Source organism: Atta colombica, unplaced genomic scaffold, assembly GCF_001594045.1.
Source record: "Atta colombica isolate Treedump-2 unplaced genomic scaffold, Acol1.0 scaffold47, whole genome shotgun sequence".
NCBI classification, from domain to species: domain Eukaryota; kingdom Metazoa; phylum Arthropoda; class Insecta; order Hymenoptera; family Formicidae; genus Atta; species Atta colombica.
Window position 1 is genome coordinate 2,658,890 of NW_017259536.1, and position 21,572 is coordinate 2,680,461.

At 38.3% G+C, this 21,572-nt stretch overlaps 1 protein-coding gene across 2 annotated transcripts in view; it reads right to left on the reverse strand.

The window, feature by feature from the left end:
• The window catches only part of LOC108691606 (semaphorin-2A), a 167,625-nt gene that overhangs the window by 3,404 nt on the left and 142,649 nt on the right, over positions 1-21,572 (reverse strand). For both annotated transcript variants that reach the window (XM_018199440.1, XM_018199439.1), the window contains exons 4-10: positions 11,014-11,076; positions 9,886-9,993; positions 6,794-7,064; positions 2,319-2,549; positions 1,396-1,809; positions 999-1,275; positions 106-553 (exon numbers count right to left, since the gene is read on the reverse strand). In XM_018199440.1, the coding sequence (XP_018054929.1) occupies positions 106-553; positions 999-1,275; positions 1,396-1,809; positions 2,319-2,549; positions 6,794-7,064; positions 9,886-9,993; positions 11,014-11,076 (1,812 nt within the window). The remainder of the gene's footprint in view (positions 1-105; positions 554-998; positions 1,276-1,395; positions 1,810-2,318; positions 2,550-6,793; positions 7,065-9,885; positions 9,994-11,013; positions 11,077-21,572) is intronic.

The window sequence follows — 21,572 nt, forward strand, 5'->3', positions numbered from 1 at the left end:
GAATATCTGAGATATACGGCAACGTCATTTCGCTCTCGCTGAAGAAATAATATCTATCGACATTATACCAACTGATCCGAGGAGGAGTAAGATGAATCGACTTACCGCTTGCTTCCTTTCCCAGCTCTTCATCGCCGACTTGTACTTCTCGAACTCGTGACACCAGTCGGAATAAATCTTCTGGTAGTCGTTGGACTTGGCAGGCGCCGAACATCTGTGCGCGTCCACAGTAATGTTGTACGAACACAGGAGAGCACCGCCGAGCCAACAGTCGTATCTGCCGGCGTCCTGCTCGTTCACGCCGACGATTACCAGACCCTTCTCCGAGGTCTCGATGAATTTGTCGCCGCCGGCACCATACTTGTACGCGATCTGATACCTTCCCTTCTCTTTGCTGTAATGGTACCACCGCACTTCTTGGTTCGCCAGGACCTCCGGCATCTTCACGAAGCAACCCAGATGCACCGACTGGCCCCATGTGACAACTAGTTTCCGTTTGCCGACGCTGCTGTCGCAAACGTCTGCCGTGGTGTTCGACACGTCTTGAAGAAGACTGCGTGAAAAAAATTAATTAGAAGTCACGATTATACACGCAATAATTCTGTCGCGAGCATGTAATCTCGAACACTCACGTTGCCGTTGATTTTATTCCGAAATATTTCGAAATTGAATTTTGATTCGTCAGCTGCAATTTTCTTTTTTCCTTTATTTTATTTTATTTTTTTATTTTTGTAAAAGTATTTCATTTCACCGGACGGAAATGAATCTGCGGTAACTGAAATATACGATGCGTAAAATCGGCGCGAATATTTCTGCTCCGAAATCTGCGTACCGTAATCAAACGAGCAAATTATGACGAAAATTGAATGTGTTTTATTCTTTTTTTTTTATAATACGTGTGCATCTTGCGTAAAATTAAAGATTATAAATTGCACTCCGCGTGTGTACTCGCAATTTATTTTACGATCATGTTTACGGAGAATGCGATGAGCACTTACCCTGGTTCGTAAGGTTTACACGTGTTTGAGTCTTTATCCCATCCACAGTAAGGATCATGGACGCACCGCAAGCAGTTGTCGTATCGTCGAGTGCACATTACCAGATCGATCTGCTTTATCCGATGATCCGATGCCACGTAGAGAGCCTTATGTTCTTTCGAGATCTCCATCGCCTGTATCGGCTCGCCAGGCGTGACATCGAAAACATCCAACAAGATCGATTGAGATTCGCCATTACTGTCGATCCACTGTACAACCTTGTGAACGCGGCCATCACCTATAACATGCGATAAGAGACACGTGCTCACGCATTTTTATCGGAGAACAATAAGTTATCAGAGAACAATAAGTTATCGCGTTTCTATTCATCTTGACAGATATTCGATAGTTTGCTTACTAGAGCCAGCGTAGTAGACGGTATAATCCAAATCGATGCCCACGAAGTCGATGCGCAGCTTATCGACGACTAATCGCGTGAGCATGACGTCCCGCTTGTAGAAGACCGGTTTCTCGTTTTCATGTGAAATCGCGGAGTCCATCAGTGGATGGGATCTTATGAAATTCAGGACGGTGTCCGGCAACGTCTCTGTGTCGTTAACACATTGGCCCGGGCGCGGTTCCGGAACCTTGTTGGACAAGACTGGTAGCCACGCGCTACTGCTAGTTGCTTGTTCTTTGAACTTTCCTCGGAAAGCCTCTTGGATGGCGTCAATGTGGAAGGAACATATCGCAGAACCCATTAACCCGTTCGTCGATGTGGTAAAGGTACCATAGAAATGCGTATCGTCACCCGGCACCTTATAAATACTCTCTGAGCAAGAATGCATTAATATAATTATATGTCGCCAAAATATATGTGTCAGAATGTGAACATAATAAAAATAAAGATTTTGTAATATCAGATATCATTTCGATTAGACATTTTTATCATAACATTTTTTATATAAGAGAAAAATAATTATAAATATCTTTAATTCTCTGCCGGGAAAAAATTGGGATTTTTATCATCAATATTTTTGATTGTGAATTTTGATAGATAAATTTAAATCTGTAAAAAAACAAAAATGCAGTCCGAATTCTAATATATCAGAATTTTTAGATAATCCGGAACAATAAAAAATTTGCTCTGTTTTTCAAAAATCTCCTATTGTGCTGACGGAAGAATTAAAATTCATGTTCATTGCCGGCGGAGGGTTAAAAGCACTAAATTCTAAGTGTGTAAAAACATAGAAAGGAAAGTGTAATTTATACTATAAAAAATATGTCATACAAAGCAAAAATATAGGTATCATATTATACAACATATATGTCGATACTCACGTATTTCGTTGAAATAAAACGGGAATTCGCCGGGTATCGAGCAATTCAATCTGGCCTTGAGGTATGTGGCCCAATTCTGCGAAAGTATATTTTTACCGCCAGTGTCCCTCTTGCAAACTCTCGCCACGCGGGAATACACACTTTTACCGCAGTTTATGTATTCGACCGCGGTCTCGCGGAAAAAGAAGAACACGTGGCTGCCAATGTCGAACGAGCCCACAAAGTTCGGTTCTACAAAGAGAGATAAAGAGGCGTGATATTATCTGAGCATTAATCCTCTGATATTTTCGAGCGCTTTGAAATCTGTTCCTTGCAATTCTATGTACGTTTCCTCGCTGAGACGATATTTCGCAGTTGCAAAACTGTTCAACCAGAATATTCTGGCGAGTTTATATGGTCGCGTAATCTAGCCGTTAGCGCGTCTACCTCATTCTACAGCAAAATAACTGCATCTAGAGCAGATAATTCGCGTAGATTCTCCGCAATAAGCGCGCACAATAATAATCGCGAATCGAGTATTCGCCGCGGGTGGTACACGAGAAGATGTCCTTGCTCGTTCTATGCGTAAAAACTTTCATCGCCGGGACTGTTCCAGCTCCGTTCAAACGCGGACAATAATCTCCTCCGAATTCCGTTTAACTGCAGGCAGTTCGTAGGCAATGGTATTATTTTGTGCCTGTTTCAAGAACAAGCGAAGGGAAGATAGAGTAAAAAAACGAAATTATATAGCAGAGCTTAGAAATAATGCACTTTAATTGCGTCCTTTGAAAACATTTCATGGAAAATAATCTGAATTCAGTGAAAAAATGATTTTGCAATCTCGTGTTATTTGGTAAATTAATTTATAATAAATTTTTTTCGACGAAATTCATTTCGTCAAATATATAAATAACTAAAATTAAATCGCAATTCATCAACATCCAGCTTGAAAAACTACACAGCGTAAGAAGTGCCATTAAAGTGGCTTTATTGAATTTCGCATAGTAGAATTATAAGAATTTATTATTATTTTTGGATAAATTACGCGAAGAAATAACATTGTTAAATTCGTATTGTCAAATTATACCTACCTAATTGAATTTTAATTATTTATAAAATTATTTCTAATGTCTAAAAGTTGTTATTGTTCCTATTCAATATGTTGTTAATTTAATTAAAACAATTTAACTCAAGAAATATATTAAATTCAAATTAAATTTAACTTATTATTTAAATGTTATATGTAATATGGATTGTTTTTAAAACTCGATTCTTTATTTTAAAAGCGACAGAAATGGATTGATTTACATTTTGGCATATCAGGAAATTAAAAATAACAAAATATTATTTAACTCGAGAAACTGAGTTACTATTTGTTCCTTTAATATCTAACAATTAATTTTTCAACGATTTAGTGAGTCCGTAGCTGGGGAGTGTTTTCGAGATATCGGTTAAGAAATATTACATGTAATTAACACACAAATATATCTAGTTGGAAATAATTTACTACAAATCAACTTCAACCTGTTTTCGATCAACGATTTTCGTGTATCTGTGGTTTGGCTACGAACTAGATTCAGGTCCGATATGTGTCATGGCATAAATCGCAAATATTTGCGTTATTCGTAGCTCGATGCAAGCGTTGCGGTTTAATCTTGGTGTAATTGCTTGTTGTACCGAGGAAACTGATTTATTCTACACAACGATAAAGTTGGAGTTGGGTGACGCGAGAAAATGGCGAAGAAAATCGAATTTTTCCACGTTTGAATCGCGTCAACGTCGCCAGAATCGAGCCGGGCCTTTCTTGTCGATTTTACATTATGATGTGACGGCGCTCGGCTGGAGGCCGCCGCAATCTCTCTCACGGTTCAGCGATTAAATCGATTGTCTGACGCTTCGACGGCGGAAGTTTGATATATTGGGGCGGTACAAGCCCGTGTAGATAGACAAAGACGAGCGAAGAGAGAAATAATTTACGAAGAGGAGACGTGGAAGCATCTCGTAGCAAGATGACTTTTGATTGTGTACCCCGACATTGTTGACGAGTAACATACGACGGAGTTCGCGAACACTGAAAGTGTTCGCTTATACTTAAAAAAGAGCGTCTCATTACATCGCGACAAAGCGATGTACTTTCACATTTTAAATGCAACGGATATTCGAAAGGAAGAACGGTTAATGTTCCAGCAACATTCCGCACGCGCAAGGATCCGTGAAAGTAAACGCTCGTCAGCTAGTTATTCAAAGCTTGTTAAGTCCACTGCGTTTTACTCCCTATTTTTCTTCGTCTCTCTTTCCGTCTGCGATTTACCCTCCCGGAGCCGGCTTTCCTTATCATGACCTCGCACCACGAACCGCATCAGTCTTCATTGCGTCTTGCCGCCAAGTAAACCGAAGAAGCGAGAAAGAGAGACTATGAGCGAAGAAGGAAAGTCGATGAGGAGGAAGGGTCGAGAGTCGCGAAGATTATACGAGAAGCGCGCGTGGAGCCCATCCGTCTCTTCCGGGACTCTTGTCTGCTTTTAATCAACGCCTCTGTTAATAGACAAACTCGATGCGGAGAATGGTCCTTGATGGCGCTCAGTAGTCTTGCTTGTAGGGTCTAAATGGAGGTGGCAGCTTGAGGAGGCGGAGGAATAGACAGAGAAAGAGAGGCAAGGAAAAAGAGAGAGAGAGAGAGAGAGAGGGAGGGGGGGAGAGAGAGAGAGAGAGAGAGAATAGCGAAAGGGCTGCCGGTTCGAAATTAAACGACGAAACAAATAGCTAATCATGCATCCCGCGGGAGGGCGCGAAGGATACAAAGTGGGACAGAGTCGTCCAACCATTCCCTCCGGCTTTTGCCGCTTCGATACCGCGACCTTCCTTTCTTGTGACGAAGGTTGAAGGAGTGGGCTCGAGTGGTGGCACGCTTCGACAGGGTGAGGAAAAGCGGAAGCAGCCCCCTCGAGAAATACAAAGCAGCCACCTAACCTTCTTGCGCCATTATTACGGTCCGATATGTCGCGCATGAACGCTCGCCGCAAAAGGATTGTTAAAATTAATTTTTGGAAAGTTAAAATTAATTTTTATCCGGACAACTTATTTTCTCGCCAACCAAAAAAAAAAGTAATTTTTATAATAATTAATAAATAAAAAATATTTATTTAACAAGAACTTACATAGATATTTCGTTTGCATTTGACTTGATGAACTAACGAACGACTAATATTCAATGGGAAATGTAAACTATTTGTGGAACAAGACTTTCTTGACAATCATTTCAAAATGTAGACAGTCAAAGGATTTCGATATTAAACGATCGTATAACTAAATTTCGTATAACTAAAATTTCGACGTATTCCTCGTGTCCCGTCACGACCGACGAACCTAACGAATCGGATTCTATTTACACTTGATCATCGCAAATCAGCGCGCTCTACACCCCTACCTCCCGCGAGTTACGCTATTAAATTCCATGTCGGATTGTGTGTCTATATTCGACGCACGTCCTAATCTACATTTTCCAATTTCCTTGCCGGGCCGCTTTTGCCGCGCCTCTCACGTTCCGCGTTCCGATAACGAAAAATCGAGAGGATCGCAATAATCCCGGCCGACGAATCAGAGAGCCGGTAAAACTGATTAAAGCTCAGGCTTCCGAACTACGCGGGACGAGGTAAAGCGGGAGAGAGCGGTTTCCGGCGGACGGACGAGAAAACTTTAACTTCTTCAGTCGGCTCGCTTTCTCTCCTTTTTCTCGAAAAAGGAGAGGGTACTTTCGTCGAGAACGCAGCATTTAGGATGAGGAAGATCGCGTCGGGGTGTTATTTTATTACCCCGTTTGTAGAGAAAGAGAGAAAGATCCGGCACTCTCTCTAACCGGTCCGATAGCGAACCTAGCGCCGAACATCGCCCTCCAAACTCCTATAATTCCACTTCTAACCCACCCCTGCCGTCGTTCCCCTTTTCTTCGCGAGAACCTCCTCGTCAGCGAGGAAGGCAGTAGTACCCTTGGAAAATAGGCGGGGCAGTTTATTCGCATCCATTTGAACCCGAAGCGTGTTCCCGGCTGACGAGGTTCTACTTCAAAGCTCCCTGTCTATTTCCTAAGCAGCACACCCTTCCTGCATGGTTTCTTTAGGAAGACCTGCTTCGGTTTTTAGCCGATCAAGAACGACCCCTTCTTTCTATTAATACTATGCGCTCTAAGCCTAATGGAAATTTCATTGTTCCCTCGACACGCCGTAATTATCTTCCAGTAAAGGTTTCTCTATGAAGTGCGGAGATTTAAGTATATTTGATAATGATGGACGATACTGATCGATGTCTATACGTAAAAGAAACGTAATTATAGAAAATATGCTTCCAAAAGATACTATCACATCAAAGATTCGAATACGTCAAATATTATAAAATCATTGAATATAATTTTCGATTCAATAAAAGAATATGGATATTCTATTAAGTTTAATTATTATAAGCTCTTGGCTAATGATATCGTTTGTAAAAAGAGTACTCACTATCGAGCCATTTGGAGTCGTACTTGAGTGTCCTCTTGAAGCTATACGTCTTACGACCGGTAGTCAGATTGTAGAGATCCGTGCGGAAGATTACAGTATCGGCTTTGGTGAACTCAGCGTTCGTGCCGGAATAAAGAGCTGGCAGGTCTCCGGGATTGCCCTTCTCGACCCAGACTGCCGTCGAATTGTCCGCAGGGTCATAAGGACACTTCGCGATACCCATTCCTACTCCCGGGACAAACTCGTGGCGCGGTAAGTGAGTCAGATTGCTCTGGAAAGAACATTATTTGGGGGACATGGTCAGATAGGCACAGATGATAAGATGTTATAGAAACAAAAGGGGTGAGTTAAAAGGCACAAATCTTACAGAAGGTAATAAAATTATAAAACCAACTTGATTAACCTTTAAATAAATAGATGATTTAAAACGCAAATTGATAGATAGAATGCTCATAATACTCCTAAAAAGATTATAACTTTATAATTTTTTTTACTAGTTTTTTACTTTTAATTTATATTATTATACTTTTATAAGATAACAAAATGTAAAAATATAAAGATTTTAAGACTTTTGGACCCTAGGCAGTGCTTTTCATTTTTCTTTTTCAAAACGAGATTTTAAAGGAAATTATATCTGGAATGCTATAGCCATCTCATCTATTCACTTAAAGGTTCCATTTTAAAAAAATATCAATTTCAAGCTGATTAATAAATTCGTAGATAAAAAAAATAACAAAAGAAATAATTTTAAAGCATGTTGTTTAATAAATTTATGATATTTTAATATATATAGAGGAAAGTCCCCTATTATGAGATAAGCGCCTAATATCAGATAGTGGCGTTTCTACTAAATTAATAAATGCTATCTATTGGTTCCATGAATTTATATCTTAAAAACTATTTAGTAGAAAATTCATTATTAGATCATGCCTTTAGTCATAGAAACAAGATTTTAGAATTTGGATCTCTTCAAGTTTCATTGAGATGAACATTTAAATCTTGTTTATTATTTAATAAATAAATTTTTTTTATAAATAAATTATTTGGCAATAAATTCTTCATGTAGTGATACAGTAAAGTCGTACTAATAGAAAAATACGGGATATGTTGAATTGTTTAATTACAGAAATTAGATTTGATGATCGTAAAACCACAAGGCGTGGAAATCATAATATAATATGAGATATTCAGAATATTTCTAATGTAAAATAATCCATGCTCTTATGTTGTAATGAAAATCGTTGCTAAAGTATAAATATTATTGTACAATAAAAAAGACAACCGGAATGAATGTCGAGTGCCTATATCTACGATGCTTGATTCCAACTAACTGAGAACGAGTTCTGTATAATCTATTGCATGCTCATTTTTTTGCGTACGCTGACTGTGTTTGTTTGTATTTTAGAAACATTAAATAAAGTTTTCTAGTCGCAATACTGATATATTATACTTTGTTTTACTATCGATTTCTCGGGACATCTCATATTAGGAGCACAATTTTTTGAATTTACGATTTGCTCATTTTTTATATTTCTTTAATTTCCAAAAAAAAATTTGAATTAAATTTTATGTAACATGCATTATCTTAAAGCTTATTAAATTCTCTTCAAAATTATTATTATTTTTTCAAATTCTTTTTAGACTTCTAGCATTTATCCAAAATAAACTCGGTATCTTATAATAGGGGCCTTTCCTCTACACACACACACACACACACGCACACACACACACACACACACACACACACACGCACGCCCACACACGCGCGCACACACACACACACACACACACACACACACACACACACATTTATAAAATTTAATACCGAACATCTTGTAATTTAACTTTATTTAGTAGTTACAATCTCTAGCAGTAACTTAAGTAAGGAGCTGGATGTTATTACGCGAGATGTTACGGCACACCCGGGATTCATAATGTTTAACAAAGCGAAACTGTTGTATCTTTTGTTGTTATACGGATACTTAAACGTAAGATTCATTCATCTACCCGGATGCTTTGATGCACTGTATACGATTTTGCAAATCACATCATGCGGATTTATACTATTGCGATAATGCATGTAAATTTCCATTAATAGCAGCATTATTCATTATATGGCTTTAAATATTTCGACGGGAATTAAATTAAAATGTACCGAGGAATGCGTGAGTGGCGGTGAAATTTATTCGTAACGCGAAAATTAATTAACGATATTATTTTCAGATGCCTCCTCGCGTTCTGTTATTAATTAATTAAATTAAGCGTAAAGCAACACAAATTGGTGTGCGTTACACGTATCACGCTGAATCCGTAATACATTCAAGGGAAGTTGCGGATGTATTTAACATCGTTTCGCATTTTCAATTTTCAATAAACAAATGACAGCAAACGTTTAAACGTATACATATATTTTTTTAGCTCTTTGCCAGACCAATTGTCGTTTTTAACAATTTCACAATCCAATCGCAAACTGTCGCGTATTACAAAATCAAATTTAACGAATTTATTTAGTATACATTGCATTTGTAAGGTATAAAAGGAAAAGAGAATTGAATGATGTGAGAAAACAATTGTAGTATTTAATATCCTACAATACTATTGAGAAAATAAAAATAATTCCTCATATTATAACTGAGAAGTTTAAGATATTATTAAGGTATTATGACATTTAGTGATTGATATGTAAAGATAGACTATCTTAGTCGTCTATTTATATCTTTACCTGCTTAAAGGTTACATTTACATAAGATATGTAATAATTCATACAATCTTAAATTCACATTTACACATAGAAAGAAAAGTTTTGCTGAAATATTTAAAAATATAGCTAATAGATCTGAAAAATAATTTTGTTCGATCATCAAAAAATTATATATTATTCCAGAACGCTCAAACTGGTTGCTAGAATGTCAAAACTTTTTACAGCATTGCTCTTCATGCTTGAGATTCCTGCGTAATTATTTCGATGTGAGCCAACAAAATTATTTTCAAATCTTTATCTTGCTAAAAAAAATTTTTATTAGTACTTCAAAGTTGTCCTTTCCATATATGTGTTTTATATTTTCTCTATTGAAAGTAACATGAAAACTTACATAAATCACCCAATCCTTAGGTGAATGTGCATTCGTACCGCACATGTAAAGGCGATTGCCGTCTCCCATCGGCTGTATCACTCTTATATGATTTCGGCAGTCGAAATGCTGGAAAAAGAAAAATCGGAAAAATTAAATTCAGTAGTGTGACGTGTATTGGCGATAAGAAAACCGTTGCAGACATAGTGCATAATGTTCGTAAATGAGTTCAATATGCAGCCACGTTCCCTTCGAACTCTGGGAAAGCGAAAGATCGCGTCGCGTGCGCAATGGAGTCGTCGCGGTCGATCACGTCGTGCGCGTATTTCGCGGCGAATCGGTGTACGGGAAATGAATTGGCTTTGTCGTCACGTAGGGAATATTTGCGTGGACCTTACACCTCGACGACGATGCGTACACGGTGCATACGAATGAAGCTGTGATAAGCGCGCGCGAGCACGCGTGTCTATGGAACAGAACGCAATTGTGCTCGTTTTATCGCTGTAGTACCACGATTTCGGGATATGAATAAAAATAGATGCGCGTTAAAAAAAATCAGAGTTCCAGACTTTAATTTTTGGTAACGATACGGTAATTGGGAAAACTCAATCACACGTACGATTCTTCTTTACGTTACAATATTTATATACTAAGATTTATATACTAAGATTAAAATGTAACTGATTAGTAGAAAGTAGATGAAATAAAGAAAGAGATAGAGATTAGCTAACAGAACTTTAATATACTTGTATAATTCAGAATTTAAAATGCAGTGCAGTAGAAGTTGGTGTAGATTATTCGGAAAGAAGAATGCTACGATAAGATCCCTTTGCATTAAAGATACAAATGAGATACATTCTCTCTCGAATATGGAATAACACCGCAGTATCTATTAAAAAGTAAACTTGCATCTTTCATTTCGCGCGCCTTCAAAGAAACTGGCTCTTTTTATTTTACTCCATGTCGGCTGTTTATGACTTTTTTCTTCTCGATGTTATGTTTTATGTCTTTTTTGCAATCACAATTCTTTGGCCTTTCTGTTTCAGGACGCATTCAGGCCAGTTTACCGATACCGGAATTAAAATTCTTCTCAAAGACAACGCGCATTGAGAAAAAGAACGCAAACCGAACTGTAAGAAAGAAACCTACCTCTGATTTGCCTTTGGACACGCAATTTGCCACATTGCTCGGTTCCAGATTCAGAGCGTCTCTCTGCAACAAAGAAAAAACATAAATTATATCACATTCTCTTGTAAATTAAAGCAAAATTTATTGGAAAACTTGGGAGAGTTATTGCACGCATGTGTATATAACATTTGTTATAAAGTCTTCGAAGATATAAATCCTTCAAAAAATTCGAATATTTCATATTGAAAGAATAAAGAGAATTCTATTTCGAAAGCGACCTCATAATTATTCATTTTTTGAGGGAAATCTGCAGGATTCCTTTTTGTAAGTGCTTTCTTACGGATGCTCGACCTGCTCGACCTTACAAGAAGTGTTACAAGTGCATACTTCATATTTTGTCTTGTATTACGCCACTGTCGCAGTAGCCTCTCAGCTGCTAACACGGCTAGAAAGACGCTAGAAATACATCAGAATAAGGTCAATATTCAAGAGATTTACAAAGAGAAAATTTTCATGCGGGAAAAGCTGATGAAACTCTTCCCCCCCTTCTCTCTTTTTTTCCCTCCTTTCTTTATTTTAAAATGAATCTACAGTTGCTCTGGATATATTCTGTTTCATAATAGCAAGGTTGTCTACATCATCCTGGAATGTGTCCTTACGTGAAAATATTCAAGAATAGTGCAAGAATGTACTTGTAATCAGGCTGCGCAACAATGCTCTTCCTATGCGCTCTATGTATATGTCAATAGAATACGATCACGGTGTAGGAAGTGGTTCACTTGCAAGGTCAATCGTCCGAAACGTAGACCTAACGATCGATCTCCTGCGGACGCCGCGTGCCGTTCCACGGGAATGTCACAGCCAGAAACGGAGTCGATGTTCGACATTGTCCCGGCCGAATGTAAGGGTGAGCCAAAACAGCGTTCCCCGACGTTGATCTACGACCAATAAATTACCGAAAGAATCGTTCCACATTGCAACGAGCGTTGGACGAATGGTCACGGACAAGAGTAGACAACATAGGACATTAAATCATAGCAATTTCCACAGGGCACAATCAGAGTCTGTGATTCATCTCCGCTCTCGAGAAATTCTCCGAGTGATGCATCGTGATAGTAAACCGAGAACGTATCAGTCGTATGTAGCGTCCGTTTGCAATTTTGTACTCTAAAGTGAATGAACTCAATAATAGTCCTTGCCAATCGTAACGCACTGAAATCCCCGCATTGCGGAGCAGATAAATATACAATATTGTTTCTACATACAACTCGCTGAACTCCGCAAGTCACATCCTATGCACAATTTGTCGAATAGGATGTACGTTGGCGAGAATCCAGGCGACGCGGTTGAAGTGGATATGAACATGATTTACCTCAGCATATGATATATATGATCGCAATATTCAGAACGGACTTGGAATGCTCTATTATAAGCATAATCCACTTACAAACAGCGTCGCGTCTAGTTCTGCGCAAATAAGCGCACTTATCACTGCGGTAACTTCGACTCAAAGTTTTCGATGAGCGTGTATGCTACACGAAATAATAGCATATAAGCAGCATAGCAGTGATAACGGATTACTCGCAACTGTCTTATTCCATTTGACTCGCGCCTGTATTATTTCCTTTGATTGGGCGAGCCTCCATCGATCCGTATTCGATCCGGCTGCTGTCTCTCACCGTTGCTCCAGAAGATTCGGGATTGGCTCAAATATGACTTCCACTTCGGAAAACCATTAAAATCAATTACAAGCTTTCCTCGTCGTCCGCATCAGCGTTGATAACGATGTATTACTCGTTAAGCACCGCAGTGCATTAAGATGGTCTACACAGCTGGCGGTAATTAAAAGCGGAGCAATTCCCGGTATCCACGCTTATACTCGTAAGTCCCCTTTACAGATCTCCTCGTTATACTAATCATTACAATCCGTCTGTGAGCCTGGCACGGAGATGGGAGCGCGAAGATGGTGAGAAATAGCGAAAGATGGTCGGAGAATTTTGCGACAGAGATAGAGAGATAGAAAGAGAGAAAATTTTCTGGCCTCGTGCTTTTTCGTAGAATACGTTAACATTACAATGTAATGCCACTTTTAAAGCCAATCTCGCGTATATAAAGTATTTTGATTTAAACACGTGAATTGCGCTTTTAATTAATCCGGGAATTAATCCGGGTGTTTTTTACACCCCAAAAATGTAAAAAAAAATGGGATTTGTAAAATATTGTTTGGTATAGATATTGTTTAACAAATCTTTGGTTTTTAATAACTATATTTTTTATGAAATTTTAAACATGCAATTTCATCGAAAATAAAAAGCGTTATATTAATTAATCTTATTTTTGAGAAATATTGTCATAATAAGTTAACTTATTCTGTTTAATATTTGTTTGGTTTTTTATTTACTTTTTTCAAGAAAATTGTAATTGAATCCATATTTTCATAATGCTTTTAAACGCTAATAAATTAAAAAGCAATCAATAATATATATTAACGATTTTAATTAGGAAAAACACTTCAGATGACATTTATATAAAGAAAAAAAATAAGATGACTACTCCCTGTTAAAACATAATGGCAGTGTTTAGCAAAGAAAGCTGATCAGTGAGCAATCAGTGATTCTTTGATACGATTGGTTCTTGCCTTTTTCACTGGATCTAAGTGTAGAAACCAATTATAATGAAGAATCACTGAGCGCTCACTGATCAGATTTCTTTGCTGAATGCAGCCATTAACTGGCATTATTATACAACTATGTTCGGTCACGTATGTAGTTAGTAATGATCTTAAAGCGGAAGCACAGATCTCTGCATAATGCATTAAACATAAGAAAATTAACCAATCAGATTCTCTTATTTCATGGAAAGGAAGGATTTAATTGATTCACTTTCCTGTGCGTTATGCAAGTCTCTGTGCTCCTGTTCTTATGTGGCATTTCATCAAAATCGTATAATGATTTATGTCTTCAGCCTCTATAGTTTAGGCAAAATCCCATCGAAGAATCGTTGGAATAAAAAACATGTACGCATGTTCCTTCGTGAATTATAAATTCGGGCGCTAGAGATCTAGGAGATCTAGGAGAAATACACGTAGGTGCAGCTGCTCGGCAATAATACTGTCGCCAAATCGCGATGCATCATTTTATCGCACCGCCTACGACGCCATTAACTTTATAGCACCAGAGCGTGCCTCCCGGCATGCAAACGCCTCGACTTCCATTACCGGCGTGATACGTCGACTATTAAACAGAAATATCTCCCATCATCTCTCGCCTGCCGGTGTGTCTTAAACTCCGAGAATCTGAACTGTTGCGGATTTTTTACTATCATTTCCGGATAGGATGTTATCTTCTTTCATCAACGCATTCGTTCTACGTTATTACATCGAAATATAGAAGCATGTTTGTAGGAATTTTTTACTAAATATGATATTTTTTATTAAAAAATTTATAAATCGATTAATCAAATAATAGAAATCTCAAGAATAGTCTCTTGAAAAAGACATCTGCACGTTTACGTATCATTTCGACGCTTGATTCTTTATATTCATGCGCGGAGGCCTCTCTCATTCGCTTCCTCCATTGAAAGGCTTACGAATCGCTGAAATACACGGCTTCAGATTTTCAGTATTCGGGTCGGATTGATTAAGTTCTTGGTAAGATGACGGTGTTACGACAGAGAAGCGTCCAAAGGTTGTCACTGCTCTTATATTCTCGTTCGTTCGTTTGCCCGTCCTTTTCTTTCTTCATTACGTTTCGAGCTTAATCATCATCGCGATTTGTGAACACTGAAAATTTCTGTGTGTGCGTGAGCATGCATTTCTGCAGTATGTCAGAAACGGCTTGCAGATGATTAGCTTCCTTGAAACGAAGACTGTACCATTCGCATGCCTCAGTCTTTGCCGCCGTTGATTCTCTCCTTTTCAGCTTACTGCTTCTAATAATACTGGCGCCGAGCGATTATAAACATAACATTGAAGACACGCAAGGTTGTAATTATCCCTAAATATGACTCATTTCGAGATATCAGTAATCACTAAACTAATTTTCTAATTTACTTTAATATAAACGTTACGATTTTAATCTAGAAATAAGTGATATTAGAGACGTTATCTTTCTACTTAAATAATAAAATAGTATATTCTTTCTGCTAAATAGAAAAACATGTACGCGGATCAAAGTATTAACGTCAGAAGAAGAGACAGAGAAAGTGAAAGATCAACATATGCAAGGAGGGGGATGTGGAATCGTATAATTTACCGTGCTAAAATATTAAAGACAGAAGACTACTGTGGCATCCCCAGGGGTATCGACACCCCCTAACCTCGGAAACTCAAGAAACGTAACGGTACCTGCGAGGCTCTCTTAAAAATTCACGAGTCGAGGCCACAACGGCGCTTTTTATCTCATCAAATAGTAATGCCGGGCATTGGACCGTTAGGAGACGGGATCCCCTCAGGCTTTCCTGATCACGCGTCACGTATATTGTCACGGTGTGCCGAGGGGAAAAAATTTAATACGTCTTATTATTTTTGCATTAAATAATTTACTAAAATCTTTATGCTTTTTCAAAATTTTTCTTTCCCTATCGAATCTTTTATTCACCTGCTGTACGCTTTAAGAATGGTTGCGAAGAAGAGCTCTCGATGGTATGATCGAAACGTGAGTGTTGTACAAAGAGTGAAATGCATTCGTGATAAATTCATATAGAAATGATGTACGATTGGTTGGCATCATATTGTCCCTTTAACGCCGAATGATGTCTACATTCTCGATTCGCAGTCGTGTCAGGTGGTAACCTTCGTTACGCATAAAATTTTCGCGAACTGACCTGACATTTCAGCAGGACGAAAAGTGCCTTTCGTTGTCGATCGGTGCCGTAAGTCACTTTTTCCTAATGGAAGCCGTCACTCCGCACCTTTTCGTCCTGCCGCGGCCTCGCACGGTTGGCGACGTGCGAAGGGAAAGAAGGGGGGAAGGAGTGAGAGAGCCTGGGATTCAATCTGCATTCAATATTGATTCCAATCCGATATCGTGGATTTCCATTTTTGTGATTTACTTCTTACCCCGGCAGTACCGGTACTATCTGTACTGCGAAAGAGGGTGTTTTTCGAGGGTCAACCCCAATGCATACCGATGTCGCGTCGTCATCGATCAAATATCGAGCGATAAATAATCTACCTTCGTGATGATATTCTTCGCTCTCAATTCTCGCAATGCGCGTCGACAGCTCGTCTCACTGAGCGATCAGTGATCTTCTGTAGGGCAACAGAAAGCTTTTCGGTTATTCATATCAATTACGGTAAGTCAATGAACTAGAAGGAATTCCTTAACGACTAAAGTTCCAGCACGTCAGGAAGTTCGCGAAGGACGTAGCTTCCGTCCGGAGATAAGAAATTATCGATCAGATTCACCGTGGCGCAGACGCGTGTAATATGCTCCGTTAAACCGCGCACAATCACTCTGTAACGTTGATATTCTTTTACATTTTGTCATTTTAATACGTATTTACAGTTAGATATTAAAAGAACATGGTAGCCCAATCCCTTGAATTAAATTAAAGAACATTTTGTTATTTTTAACTTCATATGTATCAAAGTGTAAATCAATCCTTTTCAATGGTTAGTTTCAACGTAACAACTATATTAACGCATTTAATAAATAATGAACTAAAATTTAATACATTTTTTAAATTAAATTATTTAACTTCATTATTTTTGTTAAATTAACGACATATTGAATAGAAGCAGTGGTGACTTATAAAAATGACTAAAGATAACTCAAATTGGATATAATTTAATATTACGAATTTAACAATGTATGCCTATATCACGGACAATTCACGAGAACTCATTTTAGTCTGCGATTTTATAACCGCGTGAGTAACGTCCTCATTAGTTTAAAAGAGCATTCATCGTAAGAGTCAAATCCAAATGTAAAGTTCCTTTGAGCAATTTAGAATCGTTCGCGCGATTCTCGTCGTTATGCTGTAGAGTGTATTTGAGTATCGCGGTATTCGTTCGTCTTTTTTTTTTCACGGGTGTTTTAATGGCAGTCTGGGACGAAGTATTTTACAACGACGACGGCGGCGATAGCGACGACGGCGGCGACAAGGGCGACGATGGAGGGTCTGTATGGCTATTTAAACACTTTCACCATAAATTCGCAAGAGAAGGCACTCTAGTTTCGCTTGAACTGTGCAACGCCTTTTTTCTCGTGCGACTGTCTTACCTGTTTTTACTGCTAACCATATACCTAGGCGTATTATACCGTTCTTGCACAGCTTTTGATTCGCATAACAAAAACGAAAAAAAAAAAACGACATAAAAAACACAAGGAATGCCAAGAGAAATAAAACAATTAATAGCGATTAAGAGCGAAATGAGTTTTTGAATTTTCAATTACAAATAAAATAGTATAAGAAAATAATGCAATATAGCGATGAAAACGAATTGATGAAATAATTATTTTGTTATTTTTGTTTATATATTTTTAATCTATAGCAATAATTTCTAAAATATATTGTACCCTATAAGTTTGTTTTATAAAATAAAAATTCGGTATCTGAACGGATCGATAATGAACAAATTTTAAATAACGGAAAAAGCGATAACGTGGACTGAACTTTGTAGAGAAGCAGTGGCTGCGAAGGTGACGACGAAGATCGAAGAGGAAGTGCTGTTGACAGTCACTTCGTCGGGTAATAGGGCAGTTTCGTAGTCTGCAATTACCAACGTCGTTGAGGAACACCATCTGGGATGAGTCTGGTAGTGAGCTCCGTCGAGGATCCTCTGTTTACAATTTCGGTGTTTGCTCGACGACTGAAGAAGGTTTTCCACCTCAGACGTGGACTAAGAACAGAGACCGCCGACACGTTTCACTCCCAGAACGTAGTTTCTCTCGCGTCTCTCGTTCTTTCATTTGTCTCTCTCACCTCGTGTCGTCTTCACTTTCCCGTAAAATTCTGTCTCTCCTGATTTTTGCGAATGTAGATGGAAAAAAGATATATCGAAATGTGGAAAGGATACGTATGTGATTCCCATTGCTCCTTGGCTTTTTCTTGATTTGTCGAAAATTCGCTAAAATATTAAAAATGAGAAAAGAACTATGCAGGTTAGTATAATGAACACGAAGAAATGAATTACGGGCAGAAGTTTTTCGTAATACCTGATGAAAGGGTATTACGAAGCGAAAGGAGTTTTGCTGCTGGCCCCAAGGGCAAATTCATTTCTAGTACGCGCAAAGTTGGTGCCGCGAGAGCAAAAAGGGAATAGGAAAAATCAAGAAAATGGGAAGTGTATACGGCGACGAGTTGAAAAATCGAGAAACAAGAGGTCCGAAGCGAAGTTCGAAAATTTTTCATTTCGCTGTTCGCGTTGTTCCATGCCTCTATGGAAGTGTACTTCTGCTTGATTGTAGGAGAAACTGATTTATAAAGGCGCATCTGAGGCACCGAAGAAATTGCGACCATTCGGTAACCTGCTTGCGAGTTTCCGAGTAATATATGATGGAGGGACACGTTGCCTCGCAAGAAAGCCTTGTAATTAATTTCTCGTCGAAGCGAAGCGGGAGCTTGAAAGATACTCGCGCTTAACACCACTTTCAATATAGCCTGTAAATATATCGGTGCATAATGTAATTTGCCAGCTTGTCGATAACGCTACAATGTGTATATACTATTTATATACTTTGCAAGAATCGCTCGTATACACGATAATCAATTTTAGATAGCTTTAAACGAAGAAATATAACTTCACGCCTTTAGAATATCAAAGAATACTAGGCAATAAAAATACCGTGCAGAAAAAATCTTTATACAATTTAAGTTAAGAACATCTCTAATAATGTTATAAATAAAATTTCTATTATCTCATATATTTTCGATTTATATCGAAAGTTTGATTTCACAAATGTTTTGCCTTGCGTCTTTCTGTACATCACGAAGAAAGATATATCACTTTTATTTCTTAAAAATTTAAAAAGATTATCAGCAAAGTCCTGCTTACGAATCTTGCATAACCTCCTATTTGTTGGCGGATGAAGGTAGCTTATTAAAGTGAAATTTCGCTACAGTCTTATACCGAATTCATCGTCGCAATAAAGCATCCGCGTCGCAAGGGGGGCAAATGCCCGTCCGTCCCTAGTTGAGAGGGCTGGATAGAAGGCGGACGCGACGAGTTAGGGATAGACATTCCTGGGGAAGACACGGCAAGGAAGTTACGTATATACACGTAGTGGTCCGGTGATAAATGCATATTTAATACTATCATTTTAGGACGAAACGCAAGGGCGGCCGTTTATATTTCAGATGTCGACGAAATTGTTTGCTAGTATGCGAACGTGTCGTCGAGCACGTGCTGGCTTGTATCGGCCACGTGTATCTGCGTGTACGTGCACATTGGAATGTCAAGTGTCCCTTCCACACATCCAGGATTCTTTCAATCAAGACTGTATCGTCAGAGGCGCATTCCATTCATGATTTTACAGCTGTGTAAATCTCATGATAGGTTTCTTAATACTTTAATACCATCGAGGGAATTCATGCTTGATTCATTGATCAATCTTCCACCGCCGGACGATTTTCGTGCAATAGCTCTATAGATATCAGATAGGTATCGTTTCGAGTATAGGCGATCGTGTCGGCAAGACGTTGAATTCCCACTCATTCCCGATTGGACGTTGCTTTATTGGACGTAGCGGTGGTTTATAGATTCCGATTTTCTCGGCGAGCTCCGCGTTTGACTTTTACTCCATTTACGATCTTTCTCGCGCACCCTTCACTCGTGAATGCTTCCTGCTTTTCCTCCAATCGCTTCCTGCTTCTCCCATCGAACTGCCACATACTTTATTCACGGCGCGGCCGAGCTCGTCTCGGCCAAGCATCCAATGTCGGAATTCGTTACGCGATCAACGATGGACGACTCCTTTTCTACGATGGCTCGATCAATACGCTCGTATTCGATCGTTCGGAGATCGATCAGACGATTCCGTCTTGTCGTAACATTGCAAATCAGCCTCTCTTTCTCTTCCGTTTTGCGCGAACCTGACAGCTTCGGTGAAGATGTAATATGTGCAAAAAAATAGATGAGCCTGAGCGAGACTAGTCTTATCGTTCGATGCACGTCCTCAAGACGATGAGAAAGATACAAAAATTGCACGGGCGCATGCCGTGGAAGCGGAATTACCTGGTTTTCCAGTTATAGCTCAAAACTGCAAAGCGGTTAACGTTGCTGTATTTCCCGGCATAAATTTACTCGAAAAAGTTATTCTTTCTTTCGCTATGAAGGACTACTCGTGCAGCAAATATCTTATTTATTTTTTAAAACTGCATAACTGAAATGCAATTTATATAATGTAATTTAAAATTTACACGGATAGGACGGTTTGGTGAGATATCTAAAAAGCTACAGAAATTTGAAAAAAATTTTGTTGGACCATTAAAATAATTATGTAATATACACGCAAAAAAACTAGTTACTAGAACATTTATAACTTTTTGCATTGCTCATCATACTTGAGATTCCTATACGGAGAGAATTTTCTTTTAAAATTTATTCTGAAAATGTGGTAGTTGTGGTACATTACAATATTTTAAAGATTAAGATAAAGAAGATATAATACAATATTTAAAAATTTTTATCATGCACTTCAATCATAAAAATCAAACTTATTTTATATTATACTTTATTATTATAGTTCTATTAATAAATGAGAGAGATTTACATTAAAATTCTTCGAAATACAATGTTGTATATTTTCAAATTCTAAGAAAAAATTCTGTCCATGCACGTAATTATTTGATGATACAACAAAATTATTTTAATATCTGTATATTTATAGCTAAATTTTTAAATATTTCAACGAAATCTTTCTGTGTGCAGAATGTTTGAGTAATAAAATTTATCAAGTAATAAATCCACTAAGAGTACGATTTTAAACCATCACGAACACTCGAGATCATAAATTTTGTCTTAAAAAATACGCGTTAATTACATCGACTCGTTGTGTCGGTCGTTCTTAAAATGCCAGGAGAGGGTGGACGTATAACTCGTTTCGCATGTATTCTTCGGGCGACCGTCCCTTTGTGGGATATGCGAGCTTTAAACCTCTCGGCCGTCTATTCTAGCCACGTACTATAACTCGCCTGGAACGCGTGCGGTCCCTCAGGGCGGACGCACGAAACGTTTCTTCCCCTTATGAAATTGTAACAGAGGCAGGATTAGCATGGGGCATTGTCTCCGGAGCGAAGGGTAGGTTCACGTTGTAGTGATGTTATCGAGATCTACTCGCCTCAACTCGCGTCTCGAATGTATTTGAATTTCCATTCTCACTTTCGCTTCCGAAAATATGTCGTTTTAAATGTACATCCTAAATCTTGAGAAACAACCTTCTTATTGTTCCTTATGGTGTTTTTCACAGCATATTCAAATTAACTAAATTCAACTATCAATGAAAATTATGGAAAGTTTTTAATTTGTGTCAAAATATGAATTCTGGACAAATATTCTGTCACTTTCGGTAAATTCAAAGCAAGAGTAATTGTAAGATTAATTACTACAGAGTCTTATATTACTATATATATATATA